The sequence below is a fragment of the Gossypium raimondii genome, chromosome 9, assembly GCF_025698545.1.
Source record: "Gossypium raimondii isolate GPD5lz chromosome 9, ASM2569854v1, whole genome shotgun sequence".
NCBI classification, from domain to species: domain Eukaryota; kingdom Viridiplantae; phylum Streptophyta; class Magnoliopsida; order Malvales; family Malvaceae; genus Gossypium; species Gossypium raimondii.
Genome location: NC_068573.1, coordinates 15,356,290 through 15,379,341, shown reverse-complemented (window position 1 = coordinate 15,379,341; position 23,052 = coordinate 15,356,290). Strand labels below are relative to the sequence as shown.

Here is a 23,052-nt window from a genome sequence, read left to right as displayed (position 1 = left end):
AGAGAGAACTGAAAAGTAAAGTATTTGGTAATTCTAAGATGTCTATACAATTGATCTTTCCTCCCTATTTATAGAGGAGTTTAAAAATTCTATACAATCGTCTTTTGAATCCTGAACAGTGTTTCTGATAAGGATTCGGCTTCAAGTGGATGTGGCTGCTTCCACGTCTCATTTGTCTTCTTGTAACTTTAATTGCATGGCCTTGGTTGTTTCCACGTTGCATGCTTGTATTAATGGCTGCTTCCATCACTGCTTGTGTCATGGCCGCTTTCGTCACTGCTTACACCATCATTACTTTGATGATGAATAGGACTTTTTGTCTTTATCATTAATGGTTGCTTCCATCATGATGACGTCTACTTTGACATTACCCAAAATTATGAACGGTAGATATATCTTGATGACAATTTTCCCATGTACTTCTGATTTGTTGCAGAATATAAGGTGGGAAATCTTCAATATCCATTTCTTCTATCTTATTTAGTAGTCGAATGGATTCTTCATCTTTATCACTAATTCTGGAATAATATGCCATTATCCTTCTTCCATCAGTTCTGAGGCGATAATTTCTTTCTTGAAGAAGATATCTGGCTTTAGCCATTAAATCAATTCCAGTTTGGATTTGATAATAGCTTAAATCTTTCTGACACTTGTCAATTGTTGTTGCCAAGTGTTCTTTATCTTCATTTAAGGCTGATAATCGAGGACTGTCGATCATAGTATGAATATACCAGATTTGATATGGTTGAAAAAATTTCTTTTCGTGAATATCAATAAGAGTACTAATTTGGATATAAAATAATAGAAAAATCATCATTGCTTATGATGGATTATAAAAAAGATTTTACTATTTCTGGAAAATCCTTTAAAAGATGAAAAGAGAAATTTTGTACTACTATTTCTCTAACAAAACCCCATTCAATATTGGTTATATTAAACGATTCATGATCCAATCTATATTTTATAGTTGGATAATTTTTCCAATAAAATTGGTAAAACCTAAGATTGTAGAAAATATTCGAAAAAGCTCTTTGGAATTGAGTCTCTCGTTACGATAATTCCATTAATTTTGTTGAATATTTCCATAGGTAAAATCTGTCTAGATTTTTATATAAATAGATTCTAAATACCTTATTCATAATAGGACTATTTTTTCCTTTATGAATAAAATATTGGAAAATATTAAGAAGATTGTTTATATCTTCAATATCCATGAATTCTAATTTGAATTCATCCCATTCTCTATATAAAATAGATTTTAATAATAAATTTTCAGCTTCATTTTCTTTAGTTGTTTTTCAACTAAAATAATGAAAATCTAATAAGAGCTCTTCCGAAATTGGCTCTTTGATTAGAAATATGGGTTTTCCATATCTCGCTTATAAAATCATAATTTTCGGTGATAAACCAGATTATAAATATCTTTTATTTGTAAAGTTTCATTGTATTTTGAAATCGTGAATTTGAGATTTATTTATTTAGCTTACTTAGTTTAAAATCTTAGTTTTTAGTCACCCTCTTCAAACAAAGTATTTTTCTTCATCAAAGTGTTTTAAATAGCATTCATAAATAATTCTTTTCACAGTCCCTGTGGGTAGGATAACTCGACATTTACATGTCACTTTATTACTTGTTGCGATTGTGTACACTGGCACATTTTCGTCGTTCCAGATGCTCATGGATTTATCAATGAAACGTGGCTCTGGAACAATCTCCCCTCGCCCAAGTCTCATTTCAGAATAGAATCTTCCAATTACAAGAACATAAAATACCCTAAGTGAAAACTAAGAATGAAATAAAAACTTAAGAATAATTTTTGTCTCCTTAAAAATGTGTGTTTAAACTGATTACAATGGCCTTTATATAGGCTAAACTCGGAATATTAAAGTGCCTAAATTGTCCTTGAATTCCTTAGAGTTTGACTAGGACAAATACACCTAATTTTCTTCCAAAATGTAATTACCACATGCCAGACTTTTTTGGCTTTGCAGGGGCTATGTTGCAACACATGCCTGCAATGTTGCAACACAAGGGGTGTCGTGACACACCAGGGAGCATATCGCAACATTGAAGGCAATTTCACTCCAGGACTCATTTTTGGCTTTTGTATTTGATGTTGAGACATCAGCATCTTGGTGTCGCGACATAGGCATCAGCTTCTACCCGAATATTCATATTTAGCTCCCAATTTGTCCTACAAGACCATGTAACCTTATTTAGATATATAGAATGTAATAAAAACTACTAGAAAGCATAAGTTACTACTTTAAGCATGAAAACCTAAATATATACTAAGATGCTTTGATTTAACTATTAAAAAAGCTAAAGTTATGTGTAAAAAAGATGCAAATAATTGTGTAATTCATGGAAGATCAATTATTCACTGAGTTCGCAATGAACTCACCCACTCCTCTCTTACTTCACAGGAAAGTTGGTCGCGGATGGTAGTGGCGTGGTAGATGACTTGACGAGGCTCACCCTTGAACATATATTAACAAACTTGGGAAACAGTTGATGGGGTTTTATATATGTGGATTTAGATTTATTCTAATTTAATTCTATTATTGAAACAATTTCTTTAAAGTTTAAGTTTATTTTTATTTCGCCAAACTTAAAGTTAAACCTTTTTTACTAATTTCTTTTCAGCATGAATAAAGTTTGATGTTTCTTTATTTCTTCATATGCGAACCAGTTTTATTTTGAAGTATATTTTCTGCGACTCTTATATGTTTACGATTCCCTATATGCATGCAAACCCTTAAGAGCGATAACCTTACTACTTAGTGAATCCAACCTAAATCTAGAAACCCTTGCATGAACGTCCCTTTTGTTGTGAAGCTCGTTTTTGTAACACCTCATACCAAGTGCAATCACCAAACAAAAGTTACGAGATGCTACAAACAAACTAGAATAAACTTGTTCAATTTAACCATCAATTAAACATAATTATACAAATGTTAACCATTAAGAATGAAAATAAAACTATATCGAGCTTTAAACTACTATAGCATTTGATTTGAGTTTGAATAAATGAAATAAATTATAAAAATTTTAAAACTTTAGACCAAGATCGATACCAAGTAAATAAGTATCGATATTTTATAACAAGTATCAATACAAAATATTTATCAATACCATTTTCGATTCTCGCCAAATTAAAGTATCGATATTATTTCCACGGTATCGATACAAATTAGAAAAATTATTGATAATAAATAAAATTATCGATACTAAATTTGTATTCTCGTAATTTTGAAATTGTTCATATGGTTTGATATCAATAATTTATTCCATTTTATCGATACTTTCACCAATATGATAAAAAAATATCAAGTTGAAAAGGTCGCTTCAAACCAATCTCAAAACCTAGCTTAAGGATGCATTTAAATAGACATGTAACATATACAAACACATTCAATCCAACCTAAATGTCTGACTAATATACCCTCATTGACACCACAAATCAAGCATAACCATTAACCATCAAAACTAAAACATAACTAACTTGTCAAGCTTGTTTATACATTAACTAAACCACCAATATTAAATGCCAAAATTCATCCATTCTTACCAAGTTTCCAAAGGCTAACATAACCCAACCAAAGTTTGATAAGTACCAAACAAAATGGTCATTTCAACAACAAATATCCAAGATAGGCATCAAATGATATGCTCTCAATTCAAGTCACCAGAGCACCATATACATATTTACATCTCCAATAGCACAAATCGTCACCAAGATACCTATTAACATAAACATACCAAAACCCTAATTACATGCCACTTATAATTGAGACAAAGTAAACAAATAAATACTGAAAGAATTTTCGAATAGTGTGATCTCCAACGATGTTCCAATCGACAGCAAGGGTCTGACAATCTACAAAGAAGAAAAACCAAATAGAGTAAGCTTGCGTAAAGCTTAGTAAGTTCATAAAACAAAACATTACATACATGTCAATTTAAGTTTACAATTTATACATAACATAGAAACTACATTCCTTTGTCTTATTCCATAATTTCTACCATGTCAAATGGTTAGGCTTGGATAAATCAAAACATCAAAACATTACATGCCAAGATTCATATACAAAGCTATACTCTGTATAACATAATTCATCACGTCATCTTATTTCATTTCCATTTCAATAATTAACTTTTTTTTCTTGGAGAACTATAGTAAATTGGCTTCGAATACGCAAGAGGTTAATGCTCACATAAGTGGACAAATGGGACATTAACCAATACACGATGTTGCTCACACAAGCTTCAGAGAATCTGCAACACATGCAGGATCTCAAGCCATCAGTATTGTGTCCACCATTGGTCATGGTACCTAGAACTAAAATCATCGACACAGAGTGTATGTAATTGCAACACCGGTACATAGTACCTGGAACTATAATCACCAACAACTAGTGTCTCAAATGCCCTAATGACATGTAATTTGTATCCTAGCTATTCACTAAGTTCAAATGGACTTTAACCTATATAGTTTAAACTTTTCATGACATTAACCATATACCAAGATTAATTTGATACCAACTCTCAATAGCATAACATGTTTCAACTCGAACAAATACAAAACCCATATTTTGCCATTCAAGTCCTTTATCACATTTGCAACATAACTTGATCAGCAATATTTATTATACACATATACACAGACAAATATATATACAAATGATTTCAATATTAATAATCATAATAACATCTAATACAAACTTACCAAAATGCAGTAGTTACTAACACTTCGACGACGATTATTCAAGGACTTTTCCTTTCTCACGATTATTAGCCAACTGATCTATTTATTTATCTAAATATAATAATTTAATTCAATTAACCAAATCCAATATCTTAAAACATATAAATTCACATATTTGACATTTAATCAACATTTTACATTGTTACCCTAAACTTTTATCTTTTATTCAATTTAGTCCTTAAACATGAAACTTTCAAATCTATCACAATTTAACCAAATCAATTCTAGTGACTTTTATATAATCTCTATAAATTTATATTTATCAATTTTCACAAGAATTGCATGTAACTTTACTATTTTAACAACTTAGTCCAACTAAACCTACTATACAAAATAATCCTATTTAACTATCAAGCTTATAAATCTATCATTAAACTTCAAAAATGTCAAAATTCATTAATGGAATAAATCAAAAAATTTTAATAGTTTTACGAATTAGTCCCTGGGTTACCTAGATTAAGCTACAACGATCTCAAAAACAAAAAAAAAATCACTGAAAACATACTCAAAACACATACCATGCAAGAGACTTAAATCTTGGTCGAATGCTTCCTTGCTTTAGAATGGAGTTTCAGTCACAAAAGGTTGAAGAAAGTGGAAAATAAAATGACCATGCCTTTGTTTTATGTTTTTTATTTATATATAAATTATTAATCAATATTTTATTAAGCATAAAAACCGAACACTAAAATCCAACAAGGTTAAATTTCCTTTTAAAACCCATTAATTAAGATTTTATAACCATTATACACAAATAAACTAATAGCAATTAACTTTTACAGCTATTACAATTTAGTCATTTTTCCTTTATTAACTAACCAAACATCAAAATTCGGACCAAATTTCAATACACCTATATAATCACTTCAGTAAATATTTAATAAAAATATTTACGATTTTGGTTTACAGGAACAAGGTATTGATACCTCGTTTTCAAAAAACACTTGACTTTAGGGACAAACCACTTGCACTTAACTATTTATTCAATTAGCAAAAAATATCTAATCAAAATTCAATATAATACTATCTTTGACTCGTAAATATTAAATAATAATATTTACAGACTCACTCGTCAGATTTGTGGTCCCAAAACCACAGTTTTCAACACCATTGAAAAACAGGCCATCATCTCTCCCCGTTAGAAAATTTCATCCTCGAAATTTCTCACCAGAGAAAAGTTTTTGTTATTGTGTTTTCTTAGACTATTCAATTTTTTCCAAGTCAAATCTTTCCCAACTAGCTTGTTCTCTAGCAATATAATTTGTTCATACTATACAATAATATGTCCTTCAGAATCTAAATTACCCGTTTTTACTATCCATTTGTTTATGCCATAACTACGTGAAGTTTACTCCAGAATTTAAAGGTAAATCTCAGATACATACAACTCAACTAGCGTCAAAGGTACTCCCAATCCGAAATCCATTCTGACTAAAATAAAATGAGTCTATTTCATTAGTTTGACAACAATAACCCAAATCAAGTCTTTCTTTCTCAGCGTCAAAGGTAGTCCTCATACGAAATCCATCGTGACTCGCTCCAATTTCCATTCAAGAATTATAACAAGCTGTAATAACCCGAATAGAACTTTATGTTAAGCTTGGAACTGTTACATACTAGACATTTTGGTACAAACTCATAAATTTCACGCTTCCTTTCCGGCCACCAATAACTATGTCTCAAATCATTACACATTTTGTTACTACTTAGTTGAATCAAGTAGACACTGTTATGAGCCTTATGTAAGATGTCCCATATGATTTCAGAATTGTTTGGTACACATATTCGATTTAGGAAATATAAACTATTATCAGAATCCATACTGGAATTAGTGATCTGATCATTCTGAATATGTTCTCGTTTAGCTAACAAATTCATATATTTTCTTTGTAACTCACAATTTCTCTGAAGAAACAACAGTTTAACTCTCAAATCTATAATAATCGAACAATCATAACTCAGAGTCATCTAAGTAAAAAATTATTGTAAACAATGAATTCCTTCCTGGATTTAAGCTGTATCAATATTGGAGCTTCTTTTAATAAAGTTTTCAACTGGTCAAAACTTTGTTGCAACTTAACTGGCCAAACAAATTCAACATTTTCCTGTAATAGCTTCATCATTGGCAATGCAATTATCGAGAAATTCTTAGTAAATTGCTTGTAATACACATTTTCAAATGTTAAGCATGCTTTGAATCAATTTCATAACGGATCAGGATATCATCAATAAAAACAACGAACCAGATGAGATGTGGTTGAAAGCCTGAGTCATCAGGTCCATAAATGTTGCGGGAGCATTAGTCAATCCAAAAGGTATAACTAGAAACTCATAATGTTCATAATTATTTTTGGATACTATTTTCTGCACATCAACGTCTTTAACTCACAACTGATAGTAACTAGATCAGAGATATATCTTCTAGAACAGTGTAGTACTTTTTAACTAATCGAATAGGTCTTTAATACAAGGAAATAAATATTTTTTCTTTATCGTAACTTTATTCAACTATCAATAATCTATACACAATCTCATCGATGCATTTTTATTTTTTACAAATAGAATAGGTGCGCCCCAGAGTGAAATACTCAGTCAAATAAAGCTTCTGTCAATTAATTCTTGCAACTCGACTTTTAATTCTTTTAATTTTGTTGGAGCCATTTTGTACTAAGCAATAGAGATCGAAGCAGTCTCAGGCACTAACTCTATAGCAAATTAAGTTTCCCATTCTGGTGGTAATCCCGATAATTCTTTAGGTAATACATCAGTGAACTCGTAAAATGTCGGTACCTAATCAACTTTCATTTTAGATACTTGAGAATCCAGAATATAAACTAAAAATTCATTACAACCTTTTCAGAAAAATTTCTGTGCAGACATCATATTTATAACACAATCAAACTTAACAGATTCAACAAAAATTAATTCACCATTTCAACATTTCAAAACAATTTGTTTCTATCTGCAATTCACTGCAGCATTGTGTACAATTAGCCAATCCATCACCAGAATAAAGTCAAATTCATTAAAAGATAGCAACATCAAATCAGCAGGAAAGTCATAATCTTAAATTTTTAGTGGACAGTATTTGCAAACTAGATCGATTATGACACTTTTGCCTAAAGGGTTCGTTACTTTAACAACATATTCAGTTGACTCAACTGGAAAACTCTTTTCCGTTACTAGCATAGTCAATATATATAAATGTGTCAACCCAAGGTCAATTAATGCATATATTGTAACATCAAAGATAGAAAAGGTACCAGTAATAACATCAAGAGCTGAGGCCTCTTCGTGTGCATGGATCGCATAAGCTCTGGCAGGAGCTCGAGCTTCAGATCGAACTATTGTATCTTTGGTCCCACTTCAACTGACTCCAGCGGTGCCACTATTTCCTGGTTGTCTACCTCCATTAGAAGTAACAATAGATTTTGCTTTCCGATATCTATTCAATTTAGCTTGACCCAAGCAATATTTCTTAAAATGATCGGGGGATCCACAAATAAAACAGGACCTGTCTATCAATCTACACACTCTCGAATGATTTCGGCCACAATGGTTGCATTCAAGTCTACTTACATTTCGAACGCTACCCGTTCTAGCTACAGTAGGCGTCAATGATCTTATACTATTTTGTTTCATTCGATCTCTGCCATGAAACCTAGATGATGCTGAAAAATGACTACTTGATTCTTTCATTTTCTTAGCTCGATCAGACAAAACTATGAACTCTCGAATTTCCATCACACCAACTAGCAACTTGATCTCGTCATTTAATCCATCTTCGAAATAGATACACATTTCTTCCTCAGTAGATACAATTTCACAAACATACTTACTGAGCTATACAAACTCATGTTCGTATTCAGTAACTGATCTTTTTCCCTGTTTCAACTTAAGGAATTCCTTTTTCTTCTTATCAAGGTATCTTTTGTTGACATAATTCTTTCAAAATTCAGTTTTAAAGAATTCCTAGTTAACCCATTTTTTAGGTACAACTGGAATTAGAGTCGACCACTAGTAAAAACCCTTTTTTTTTAACAGTGGCACAACACATCTGATCTTCCGTAATTCGTTGTAGCAGATTAAACTAGTTTTCATACTTTAGGAGCTTGAATAAGAGCAATTCTATTATGTTTTAGTTAGTTTTTTTTATTTTAGTTTCAATTCAATAAAAAGTGTAATTTGAGTTATTTTATGACCTTAGGGGCCGAAAAAGGACTAAGAGAGGAGAGTGCAACACATGAATTGAATGTCGCAACATAGTGAGTAGAGTGCCAAAATTCCAAGACTGCCTTTGGTGTCGCGACACAGCCAGGAGATGTCACGACACACCTCTGGAGCTAAACACGAGGCCAAGCAAACATCCTTCGATGTCACGATGTAGGCGCTAGATGTTGCGATACCGGTCATGTACGTGAAATAATTACTGAGCTGAGGGTGTTTTAATCCCCACAATGGAAATTAACATGACAATGTTAGCCAACCTAGGGTTAAGGAAGACGACCAACCCTAACTCTATAAATAGACTCATTAGGCACTTGAGAAAGACAACTTTCCATAAATTAGAATTTTCTTTGTAATTTAGTTTTTAGTTTTTTTAGACTTAGGTTTCCTTTTTAGTTATTTTCATTTGTGTTCATCGGCGAACTTGATTGGTGGATTCAACCAAAATTCTTTATGGATTCGGCACTTCATCTATCGAATACAATCATGATTTCTCTTTAAACTCTTGTTCTTGATTTGTTCTTAATGCCTAATTTTTTTATCAAGCTTATTGTGTTTATGAAATCGATAAGGAACTAATCCTCTTATGGGGGATTAGTGAGTGGAAGTGTAATTAATTAATTTCTATGTAGGGTTTTCTTAGCGAATCAACTATTTGGGATAGAAAGAATTTAAACCTTAGGCCTGGAAACCCTAGGAAGTCATCTAGGTGGGAATTAACCCAAATTTTGTATTCCATATATGTGAACCCCTTACCCTAATCTGTTCTGGACTATAAGGTCGAGAGATAAGTAGTTATTGCCGACTCATTAGTTTAGTGGAAAATCGAGAGATCCTGCTAAGGTAACGACTAGTTGATTGAGTAGAAACCCAAAATAGGAATTAGTTATGACCACTGAAGCGAGCTAATCACCCATGCCTTAGATTTGGTTGAATTACATCTTAGTTTTCTATGTTCACTCTTTTATACATATAAATTTCTTTTCTTATAAAAATCTGAATTATTTTATTTTATGTTTGATCGTAATATAATTTATTTAAAGTACTAATTAGATCTATTATTGTTTAGGTTAATATTGATTTAGTACTTGCTTCCCTTGGGTACAATCAACGGAGTACTTACCGACTCCGTTGTAACTATATTACAACTTGACCCGTATACTTGCAGACATCGCCTCAATATTATATCTTTAGTTGCACTATTCACACTTTGGACGTTAGTACGTCGGAGGCGGTCAAGTTGTTGGAGACGTTGCCGATGGGGAACGTCACTAGATGAATTTTAATTTATGGATTTAGGAAAATTTTAAATTATAGATAGGATCTTTAATTTCATATATTTATGTATTTATGTTATTTTACTAACACTTTTTCTTTTCTTCAAAAGATCCCAGCACCTACCCTTGAAAAGAGGGAAAAGTCCTCCAGAATTAGCCATTAAGACCCATTCAGCAATACCATGGACAACTTTGATTACATGTGGTTTGATGATGAAATAAATTATGATGATGAAATTTATGAATGAGACTACAAAGAATGGGAAATTTAGGAGAGTCAAAGACTGTTAAAGTTAGAACTGAGTCAACTAAGAGAATTGGAGCTTATGTAAGCTCGTAAAAGACCTGAGAATGTAAACCTATCATAAATATAATATTTAACATATATAATTAATATAATATTTCTATAACATAATATATTCAGGTCGAGCCAGGCTCAGGTAAAAAATATCTTGCCCAAGGCCCAACCCATATAGAAAATGGGCCTTAAATTTTACCCAAGTCTATTTTTCGAGCCTTGTATTTTTATCCAAATTCTCCTATTTTTCGGATGAGCCTTTGAGCCTGGGCGGGTGGTTGGCCCATTAGCAGGTCTAACTGATACCATGTGTGTTAGGAATTGAGGATATAGTGCTTTAGATGGACTTGAACTCCGAATAATTTCCTTTTGAAAGTTTACTATTACAAATAAAGTCGGGGTTAATATTTGGTATACTCACAGTTTATTTTTCTTTATTCACAGCTTTAAAAAATTGTCATGTATTTTTTTTAAATATTTATTTTTTTAATAATTTACCATACCCTTATAGAACATTTGTCAACCCCTTGACCTCTTGTGGGTCTAAAAACTTCACTAGTCAATGTACCAAATAATTTTCCATAAAGTATAGGTCCTAATAATTACAATATAGAATCAAACCAGTACAAAATATGATAATAAAACATAAACAACTGGACAGAACTCAAATATGATATATGTAAATAATAATGTAGAAGAGTAGAAGAGGGTGAAAGATATATATGTAAAATAATATTGGTCATATAAAATTGTGAGACTTGCTTAGAAACGCACAAATACTTTGAAACTTGAGCAGGATTTTGTCAAATTAATTCGATTTTTCATGGAATTATGATTTGTGTTATGCTAGTTATGTAGCCTTTTGTTTTCGATTCTTTAATAAAATTCCCATGGTTAGAAAAAAGAAAACAATTGAAACTTGCTACTCTTAGTTTTCAACGATATGTTTATTTCTTAAAATACTTAATCAACTTCTCTTGGATTACCATAGCTTTCTTGGTCACAGATCGAGATACCCATTAAAGAAAAAAAAAAGAGATGATAAATTCCAGCCTTGTTTTTTCTAGCTTGTATCGCTTTTGCATAAGAATCATGCGCTAATCTGCATATCTGCATATAGAGTGAAAAAATGCTATCTAATTACGAGCAAACTTGAATAATAAAATAAAGTAACTAAAAATGGGATTAAGGGGAAAAAGAGATAACTTAATTACCATCGATTACCAGAAGTCAGAGGAGGCAGATTGCACTGAGAAGGGAGTCGAGAGGCAATACTAAGAGTGCTGCAGAGGCAGTCATGTTGCACTGATTGGAGTGCAGCACAGCAGTCAGGGCTAGGGTTGGTCTGAGTGGCACCAGGGACCACAAATGGTGCGCACACATTCAAGTTGGTGAGCTCAGGAGTGCAGCTTTGTGCCTTAGCCGTCTGGGTCTGCACTGCTGCTACAGTCAGCAGCACAAGTATTGCTGCTGCTTGGGAACTGAGAGATGCCACTGATTTAATAACTTCCATGGTTTCTAAAATCTTGGGTTAATTTTGTTTCTCAGTTTTGTGCCTAGTTATTGGGATTTGAGGGTATTTATAGTGGGCCTTGGATGCTTACAGAATTGAGAGTATCCGTTAATGCATGAGTTACCTATCTTAATTTTTTAGCGCGTCAATGTTTTGTTATACTTGGAACAGTTGAAGGATTACATTTCTCGTGTGTATAACTACACAGCACATAATACAACTTTAACGACAACAGAAAATGCTGTGAATATTTGGGGGAAAAAGAAGAAAAAGGAAAAACAAGTCTGCCAATAGCCAAAGGTTAGATATTATAGTTCTCACAACTTCAAATGAATTATTCAACTCAATTGATGGTATGATTCTTCAATTTTGAACTTCCCTGCATTCAACAAAATTTCTCAAAACCAGTTACATGAATAAACCTGATATAATTTACCACTCTTGATGGCGTCAGATTCATTAATTATAATTTTTAGACTTAAAAACTGAATAAAATTACAGATAGGAGTAAGGTCAAATCTCTCACAGATGGATAAAGAAAATTGAGTTTTGCAGTCACCAAAATTTAATCGTAGTCATAATTAAGTAAAGTGTGAGGAAAATAAATAAAAGAGGGTTATTAATTATTAAAAAGAAAGTAAACAAAATTTTAAATAATAGAAAATCAAAAGAATAAATAATTGACTCCACCCTTAAGTGTAATGTCAGTTTCGATGTTGGGATTGACCACGAATTACTTGATGTTTTTCTCATTTATTGATAAGCTAGTATCACTTATTGATTTTTTAGCTCAAATATTTTCATTTAAATCTCTATCAACTTAAATTATTTTCAGTTGAGTCCTTTTATTTTCATGGAGTTCATCCTATATTGATCTACATTTTTTTTTCAAGATTTTAGGAAATCGGGGTTAGAAAGAATTTTAAAGATAGATGCACAAAACACTTCAGATTTGTTTCTTTTGTTTTCTTAGGGTTTGAGTCTTCTGAATTTTTTATTCAAGAAATAGTCAAACGAACTCAAATCAACTCAAACATTAAAATTGGTTATTTGGGTCCAAGATTTTGCATCATTTTCTACTAGAGCTAGGTGATATGGGTTGAATTATATGAGTAAAATCATAATAAAGAGAAACCTTAGTGAAATGCTGCACAGCGAGTGAATTAAGTGAAACAGAGCGTTTTGTTCATACAATTTGTTACTGTTAACTAATTATTCCAACCTATCATTTTCTTTATTTTCTTATATATCAGGAATGTTGAGTTGTATTGGTTATGCATGAGAATTATTCAGTAAAAATTCTTACTCTCTTTCTCTATTCTCTCTATTCTCTCTGTTCTCTCATTTTTCTCTGCTCTCCCTTTTCTAGTTTTTTGTTCAAAACATATCAAAGGTATCAGAGCTTCAACGATTCTTCATGGTTGGAGATGGTGTGATCACGTGAGGGCAAAAGGACTCGTCTATGCTGTAGTAGGAACTTTTGAAGGTTTAGGGAGAGTTGTCTCAGCTAGAAGCTAAGTGGGATTCCAAGTTGGAAGCAAGGCTACAAGGCTTTAGCGATTATTTGTGATTGGAGATTCATTCATTATTTGAGCAACATTTGGGATCTTCTTCTTCAAATGCAGCAGCTGTTGCTTGATAACTCTTGAAAAGAGTTATAATTCATGCCTTTAGACTGGATCAATTGTATGTACTTAAGTGAACTTAGTTGTATTTTAAGATATTATTTTAGCATTTTTAGAACATTTCATACGAATCTTGGACGGTGCTTAAATATTATTATTTGTTACTTTTAATTGCATATGGAAAGGTTGTGCAGGATGTGGGGTAAGAAATAAAGGAATAAAGGTTTGTCGTGGCAAAAGGTTTGATAGTTTGCCAACACGAATGCCATGGCAATTCCAGGAAGACCGAGTCAACACTCAATGCATAACAGTTTTAGCCCAACTCTACTTATACCAGAAAATTTGCCTTAAAAAAGTGGAAAAATGATCATGAGATCATGGGCTGATACCTACCCTAAAGGAAGGGATTTTAAACCAAAAAGAAAATCTAAAAAAGAGGAGAAGATATCATGGTTTGTTGGATTTATCCTAGGGAAAAAGGTTATAAAAACCTAAAGGAGGAAACCCTTAACGACAGACAAGAGTGAGAGCCTTATGCAAAAAATAGAAGGTAGCAGTTGAGTAGAGATAGAAAGAGGAAGACGAAAGCAGTTCCTCTCAACCATTGTAGGACACTATGCTAATGAAGTGTGAACTGGACACGCGAAAGTTATCTTCCCGAAGTCTTCCGTATTTCTTACCTTGTTCTTTCGTGAATTGAATGATGAAAATAGTGTTGGATGTTATTTTGGTTTTGAATTTTATGTGCCAACCTATGAGCTAAATCTTATCAAGTTGGGATTACATGATGAACCTATTATTTTATTTAATGTCTGAAACATAGATCCGAATCAATTTATTGTTTCATTCAATTATTTTTATTTCTAAATTGTATGTGTGCAATCCCTAGACATAGATGACTATTCAGCATGCCCATAAACTAAATCTAATTCTAAAAAGGTTAGATTAGTTGGATCAATATTGAATGATATAAACAAGTATTCAACCGATACTTGCAGTAGACTCTAGACATAGAACAGAGTTCATATAGAAGGAAAACAATACAGGGTACCATATTAAGGCCTATAGACACGGGCAAGGTAACTTAAGGTTTTTGCTCTCAAAAGAAGCAGACCATTTTAGAACTCTTCTGAGCAGTAAACTAAGTATGATTTTGCTGAGGCATTATTGACAGTAAGGGTAGATTCTTAGTAATCCCGACCTTCCAAACCAACATCATATATCCTTTATTCTTTGTCGCTTTATATTTACCATATCATTCTTAGTTATTTATTTGTTCATTTACATAATATTCACGCAGTAATTCTCATAATTGCCATTACATTTCTACTCCCATTTTGCCATAGCATTTCCAACTATTCATTAATTCCACATATTGCATACATCACTATTCCTTTAATTGCCACTGCATACATATTATGGCTTTACCATATCATTAATTGAATTTTATATTATAATAACTTGACCACTTTTGTGCCTCAATTCGATCCTCGTGGGAATGATACTCACTTATCACTTTATTATTTGATTCAACATGTAAACTTGATTTGGCTGACCAAGTGGTAGTTACTTCGTTTTAGCAAAGTGGGTGGCAAAAATGCTTGGTTATGATTTTGAGGTAGTTTATAGGAAGGGTCTAACCAATGCTACAGTCGATACCTTGTCCAAAAATCTGTCGTTAAGAGAAGGTCAATTGCTACAACTTACTGGTAGCTCCATTAGTTCCCATTTACTATTTAAATTTTATGTAACATCCTAAAACTCAGGTTAGTAGAAATTGGGTTAATGAACCGAGAGTGATCATGCCCCAATTTGTTTAAGGTTATCTTCGCACATTTTATTTATTTATTCCATGTTTTATTTATTTTCTTGCTTAATTAATCACAAGGAAGTGAATTGTAGAGTGGTTAAGTGTTTAATTAATATCCTATAGGTCTTAGGTTCAAGTCTTCTAATCAACAAACTTTTTAATTAATTTTTGTGATTTTTCCATGTGAAAACTAGTCCTTTGCCGACCAACTTTCCTACCATAGTGGGGGAAAGATTCTTTCCTTTTCTTTAGGTCAACATGTCTTAATTATGGAGACCATAATCCCCTTTTCATTCTATTGTTCCCCTTACTTGTCAATTCCTGCATTTTTCCCATAGGAATGGTTCATTGTACCTAGACAAGGTTGACCACACTCTTTCCATCCATCATATCACTCTCCCCCTCTCATTGTAGCACCTCCCCTTACTCCTCCCATTTCCTTTCTTTTTCTCTTTTGTTTAGCTCTCAACCTCACTTTTTGCTTTCTTTTTTTCAATCACCATTTCCTGGCCTTGAACCATAGTCACCTTATCGCCTAACCTCCTTTGCGCCGCCACGTTTCTCCTATTTTCTCTCCAAGTGCCGCTCCTAGCACCGCCCTCCACCGCTGTGGCAACCACCTTTGAACTTCTATTTTTTTCTCATTTTCATTTCTCTTCTCAATTTTCCTCCTTTAAGACAATGGTCGAACTCATATTCTTTTCTTCTTCCTCCTCTACTGTAGCACTACTACCTCCGTCGCCAGATTTCTTTCACAGCGCCTCCACCGGCTTTGGTGATTATTTCTCTTTTCTCCACTATTTTCCAACCTCTATCATTCTTATAGTAAACGAAAATTCTACAGCCATATTTCAATAAGTTTAAATATTATGTTTAAAGTATTAAACTGAGTGACTCACTTTTTCAAGTGATAATTTTCTCTAGATTCTCATCCTTCTCAAGAGCACAACGATCCTTCGACCTTCTCGTTTTAATCAAAATAGAGTAAGTATGGTAGTGGAATGAAGTTTACTATTCCTTTCCTACTTTTTCCTATAGGTCGAATGTGTTTAAGGGGTTTTAATTTATTTTCCTTTAAGTATTAACGCATCATATTTTACTTTTGATGAAAGGCCGATCAATACCATTCCAGAAAACACTTAGCATTGGGAACGAGATCAATTTTTGATTGATTATTAATAGAGTAAGTGCAGATGAAAGTATTTTCAAATTGGTGCATCTTATAAATTTTTGAAAAACAACCTTCCTAATGAAAGATTACTTTTGTTGATAAGTAGGTAACCTATCGATTAGATCCGAGTGTGGGTGTTTCTTTGGAGTGATGATTTCATTGAATCTACTATCAGGTGCGGGTTCTAACATTAAATAAAATTAAGACTTGTTTTATATTAATAAAAATGTTGTTATTTAAATAATGTTGATTGATTAGGATACTATATGTATCCATAAAGAGAGATAAATTGCCGATATGGATTTTATCAAGTAAATGTTTCCCCAAACCATATACGTTATGGAAAGCATGTTGTGTGATATTGATGCTTACTGTTAATGTGAAAAATATGTACATCTCATTCACATGTTATGCGATTATATGATTGTGATATTCGTATGAAAATAAAATATGAAATTTTGGTACTATGAATATATATGTGATTTGCATGTTAAACATGCCTATAAGATTTCGAGTGATTTTGGCCATATCATATGCATGGGGTGGGACATGTAAAAGGTGGAAGTATATAGCAGTTTATCTACTTTAATGTGACACTGTTCACAATTTGATTATATGGCAGTTTATCTGCAACTCTGGTGGCTTGTCCATAATTTTGATTATGTGGTATTTTATCTACGTTACTATGAAACTATTCATAATTTGGTGTGTTGGATGAATGAGTTCTAGGAAAACTTGATTTTGGTGTGTAGCAGAGATGGGTAGGATTGTTTTCCTAAAATCTGTATCATTTAAAAAAAAATGTGCATCGACATGATCATACATAGTATAAAAGTGAAATAATGAGTTATATGAAACTGATATGATTATTATGATTGTGTAATGTGTATATATGTTTGTGATTGTGTTTTTGTTAATCTCACACTGAGCTTTATAGCTCACCCCCTTCAGTTTTTTGGTTTTACATATAACTGCGAGATTAGGACTCGACTTGAAATTCTTTTTAAGTTATAAGTAATTTAATTTTATTTTGATATTTTGGGTTTGTAAGGAGTTTGCGTATGGACTGTGGCATGAGACTTTATTTTGGGGATTTTTCATTCTGATTTGTATAAATTGTTTGCATGACATTAAGTTTAAAAACTGCATAAATTAGTATTTGTTAAGATTTCGCTTGAAAATAGGTTCTTAAAATAGAATCTATCAATAACACATTTTCCGCTGCATTTTTGAAAAATGAGTTTTAATAAAATTAGACTTAGTTTTGAAAATTATTAATGTTTACAATTGAGTTTTCTAAAGACATTTTATTTATGAAGTTAATATGTCTTTATTTCCAAAATAATAACGAATAACCAAGTTCTCTAAATTTTGAATAAAACAACAAATGATTTAAAAGTATGATTGAAAATTTTAAATAGTTTTGAATAAATGATTGAATGTTTACAATTGAGATATTATTTATTTCAATTCCTAAAATTTGCATGGTTTTTACAAAATTAAAATAAACTCTTTATTTCATTTGTTTTAAATTGGTAAGCCAATAGTTTTAAAACGTTTTTTTTAAACTCAAAAAGTTTATGTCGGTCATGTTCATGGACAAATGGTTTTGAAATGACATTTGAAAATTAAGTTGAACATTTGATTTACCAGTTTTGAACGAATTGCGTAAATGGTTTAAAAAGCATATTTTAAGTTACAAAAGCTTTTCTCGGTGGCCAATGTAGCTTTCAGAATACGGCCATAACAACTAGGTCAAGTTTGAGGCGTTACATTTAGTTGTACCAAAGCCCAGTTCAAAATGTAGACCATGGATTTTTGTTTTGATTTTGCATACATATTTGAAAGAGGTATTTTGGGAACCATGCCACACAAAAAATTTCATAAGAATTTCAAAAAAGTTAAAATCAGAGAACTCCAATGTCGTTCCAAAGTTAGTACTATCACTGCTAAACTGTAAACAAATATTAATATTATGTTGTTTGAAATAATAGATTAGAGCTGTAAACGTTAGACTGTACACACTGAGGAAATAGTTAGACATTTTATTTTTAAACTATAGAGTAACATAAAATTTTCAAGGACTGCAAGCTAAACTAGCTCAAGATTATTTCTTAGCTCTTTTAGGAACTTGTGCTTAACCCTAAGACCAATGGCATTGTCAATGCATTTACCACTAAAGGCAGAAATCAAGAGTCTAGATTTGATTCAAAATCCCAAGCAATGTTGGGAGTTGTAGAAAAGGTTTTCAAGACTACAGTTGAGAAGAATGATATTTGAAAGGAGTAAGTGGTTGGAACACGAAAGAAAAGAAAATAATAAAGTACAAAATACGAGGAAGTCTAGTTCTACTGGGCCAAATTCACGACCTTTGGAGCGGGCCAGAGAGGATTGACTATAATAGAATGTTGTAAAAGCTAGTACTAGAGGTTTTATTAGTTCAAACAAGAATTTTTATTTGTAAATACTATAATAAGCGTCATTAGGGAAAATGTTGGAAAGTATAGTGCATGCTTCAGATAAAGGTCCATTGAGCATCGTGTTAAAGATCGTTCACATCATTCTTTTGGTTAAATGCAAGCTTCGGCTCAGAAATAGAATAATAGATTAGTCTATGTTGTTAGGTGTCAAAGGATTGAGATGCATTTGGGGTCAATGAAGGAAGTTCATTGGAGAATTAATGTGACAGATTGAAACTACATTGGAATTAGAGTTGCGTAGTGAAAACATGGTGGTCGATTGGGAAAGAAGAGTTATGAAATTGGTGGATAAGTGTATTGCTGTGACAATAGGAGTTTTGAGGATGAACTTATTTTTAAGGAGGGAAGAATTGTAACATCACAAAAACCGGGTTAGTGGGTTAATGAACCGAGAGCAATCACACCCTGGTTTTTTTTAAGGTTATCTTTATGCATTTAATAATAAATAGATATCAATTATAGTGATTGAGTAGTTGTCGCATGGGATTATGATATGCGAATTGTGCAAGTATACATGTAGAATCAAGTAATAAAGTGATAAGTGAGATAGTCTCCACAGGGATCAGATTACATATAGAAATGGTCAAGTTATGATAATGATTAATGCTATGGAAAACCCAAGTTAAGTACACAATGGTAAATTAAAATAATAAGGATAAGTGCAATATGTATACTAACTAATACTGGAAAATGTTAAGGTAAATCAAGAGTAAAAAAAATGCAATGGCAATTACAAGAATAAAATGCGAGTGAATAAATAAATAACTAATAATGCTATGGCAAAGATACTATGGCAAAGGATAGAAGGTCTACAATGTTGATTGGAAGATTTGGATTACTAAGAATCTTCCCTTACTTACAATAATGCCTCAACAAAATCGTACTTAACCTACTACTCAGAAGAGACCTAAAGTAACATGCTTCTTTCAAGAGAAAGATCTCAAGTTACCTAGACTGTGACTATAGGCCTTAGCACGACACCCTACACTATTTTTTCTTCATTCTATACAAATGCTGATCTATTTCTTAAGTCTGCTGCAAGTATTTGGTCGAATACCCACTTGTATCATTCAATTTTAGTCCAACTAATCCAACATTTTCATAATTAGATTAGTTTGTGGGCATGCTTCACAGTCATATCTGTCTAGGGATTGCACACATATAATTTAGAAATAAAAACAATTGAATGAAATAATAAATTAATTCAAGTCTGTGCTTCAACCATTAAAGAAAATAAATGTTTCATCATGTAATCCCAACCTTATCAGATTTAGCTCATGGGCCAGCAATTAAAATTCAAAATCAAAATATCATTCAACATCGTTTTAACAAATTAATTCAAGAAGTGCAATCAAGAAATAACAGAAGAACTTCGGGAGGATAGCTTTCACTTATCTAGCCCACACTCTAGCGACAAAGTGTCCTGTGGTGACTGAGAGGGACTGCCTTTGTCTCCACCGTCCCGTCACTACTCAACTGCTACTTTTTATTTTTCCCTAAGGATCTCTCATCTCTTGTGTTCACCCCTTTTCGAGTTACCTCTTTGTTGCTGTTCTTTTTTTCATTTCTCTATTTAGGTTCCATCCTTTGCTTTTTATAAGCATTTTCCCTAAGGTAAAATCACTCAGCCCATGGTTTTTTCCCTCTTTTTTATGCAAATTTTTCTAGTACAAGTAGAGTTGGGCTAAAACTGTTATGCATTGAGCGTTGACTTAGTTTTCCTAGAATTTCCATGTAATTCTTGTTGGCAAATTGTCCAACCTTTTGCCACAACAAACCTTCATTCCTTTATTTCTTTCTTCGTATCTTGCACCGGCCATTAGTACTAAACAAATCCTTTCCGCAAACAAGTAAAAGTAACATATAATAACATTTAAGCACAATCCATTCTTCTTAATGTAATGCAATGAAAATTATGAATGGAATGTCCTAAAATGCAACTAAATTTACTTAAGTACAAGCAGTTAGCTAAGTCTAAAGGCATGCAATATAACTCTTTTCAAGAGTTATCACACCCCCAAACCTGAGTTATTTCTTGTCCTCAAGAAAAATATGCATGAATGAATGAATGTAAGAATCGCCATAGCAACATAATTACCTTTGGATTGTTAGACCATTTAAAGAGCATTTTGTACTTTAGTTCTCAGCAATCTTCTATGTCTAAAAATTTGATCAAGCTTCATATTCTTATTTAGCAAATGAAGTGTAGAAAATTTTATCCTAAAAGAAAGAAAAATCCTAAGTCCTCACGCAACTTTCATTATAGAAGGTATCTCTTAATTTACTTAGTTCATCTTTTAACTGACTTAGTTTTCTTTTTTTTTTTCATCTAGCCTTATACATACTCAAACACATACATATTTGTTTATTATGCCTATCTTTTGCTAGGGAATTCAGCTCGTCATATGATTCTTTGACTTGACAATTACGATGGAGCATACACTAAATTGTCGAATACTCAACCATGTCACGATTTGAATAATCACTCATGAAGCTAAGGCTTTTGACTAAAAAGATGGATAGAGGAAACAACTACCCCTTTAGCTACTCAGCCTAATACTACAGTGGAGTGCCCCTATACTAATTATTATTATTTACACACGCTTACTCAAACTTGCTTTTCGAATCAACAACACAATGGAGCAAACAAAATGTTGCTGACCTACTCAGCAGTTCTAAGCATTGGAGTATTTATGGCATTTTTTAGATTATTTTTTCCCTTAAATTTTCTTAAACATTGTCACTTTATTCATTGTTGAATATTGCCATTGTACTAAATTTTGCTTCAATAATCTCTAAGTTTATCAAAAAAAATTACTATAGATCAATTGTAATTGGAATTAGGACATCCTAATTGTAGGGGTCAATTTGAAAACAAACTATCCTAAGCTAACGCCACCTTAATCCACTGTCCCAACTTTCTAAGTTTATAAAAGAATTAGGTTCCTCATTGAAAACCACAAACAAAAATACACTCATCATAGTTTAAACAATTTTTTTGGCAATATTAATGGCAAATGAATAAAAATACTAAAACACGCATGCTCAACTAAATATCTAATGCAGTCTAGATGCACAATACACCCCCAAACCTAAGGGATGTATTATTCTTAATGCATGTACAGATATGAATCATGAATGCAAGAACAAGTATATGTACATAATGAGATGTAATTGGAAACACGAAAATATACACATTTTTTCATGCCCTTTTTAACTCAAATTCATGCAATTTCGTTATAATTAAAATAATTAAATTGTACTTAAATTATTAAAATTTTTAATTTTAATTAATTTTATAATAAATTTTGATTAATTTTGATCATTTTCGAGAGATTTGCACAAAGGGTAAAAAATGGCTCGGTAGGCACTGTTAGAAGTGCAAAATCGAGAAGTGATTTTTGAAGCATCGAGGTGAATTAAATTTTCAGTCGAAGATGGTCCAAATTATTAACATTAATTCATAATATAGTTACTTTTAATTTTAATCCAAATTATTTTGGGATAAATAAATTATTATTTAATTATGAAAAGAGGCCTAGTTGAGTTGAACCGAGAAAACCGATCCGATCGAGCACTGGGCAGCCCAAAACCTCCCATATGCTGACCCAATCAGCTTATTTGGCTGATTATTTGGCTTGCAAAATAGCCCTTGAAGACTCCTTGACTTTGCATTCAAACCCATCCACTATTCATGCCTTTTTAGATTTGCCCCTACCTTAAAATAGCAAGTTTGAAACCTTCAAAAGCCCCCCTTGGCTGCTCATTTGAAACACATCTCAAAACCTCTCATCCTTTCACTTCTCTCTCACTTTCTCTCTTCAAATCCCCTTCCGTGTTCTTCATTTTCTTCCCCATTCCCTTGCCGATTTCACAACTTGAA

At 32.3% G+C, this 23,052-nt stretch overlaps 1 protein-coding gene across 1 annotated transcript; it reads right to left on the bottom strand.

The window, feature by feature from the left end:
• Nucleotides 1-11,660: 11,660 nt before the first annotated feature.
• LOC105797846 (stamen-specific protein FIL1) lies at nt 11,661-12,083 on the bottom strand. Its single transcript, XM_012627749.2, has 2 exons — nt 11,795-12,083; nt 11,661-11,680 (listed from the first exon to the last, which is right to left on the bottom strand). Exons 1-2 carry the CDS (start codon nt 12,081-12,083, stop codon nt 11,661-11,663), a joined length of 309 nt encoding a protein of 102 aa, XP_012483203.1.
• Between the last annotated feature and the right edge of the window lie 10,969 nt (nt 12,084-23,052).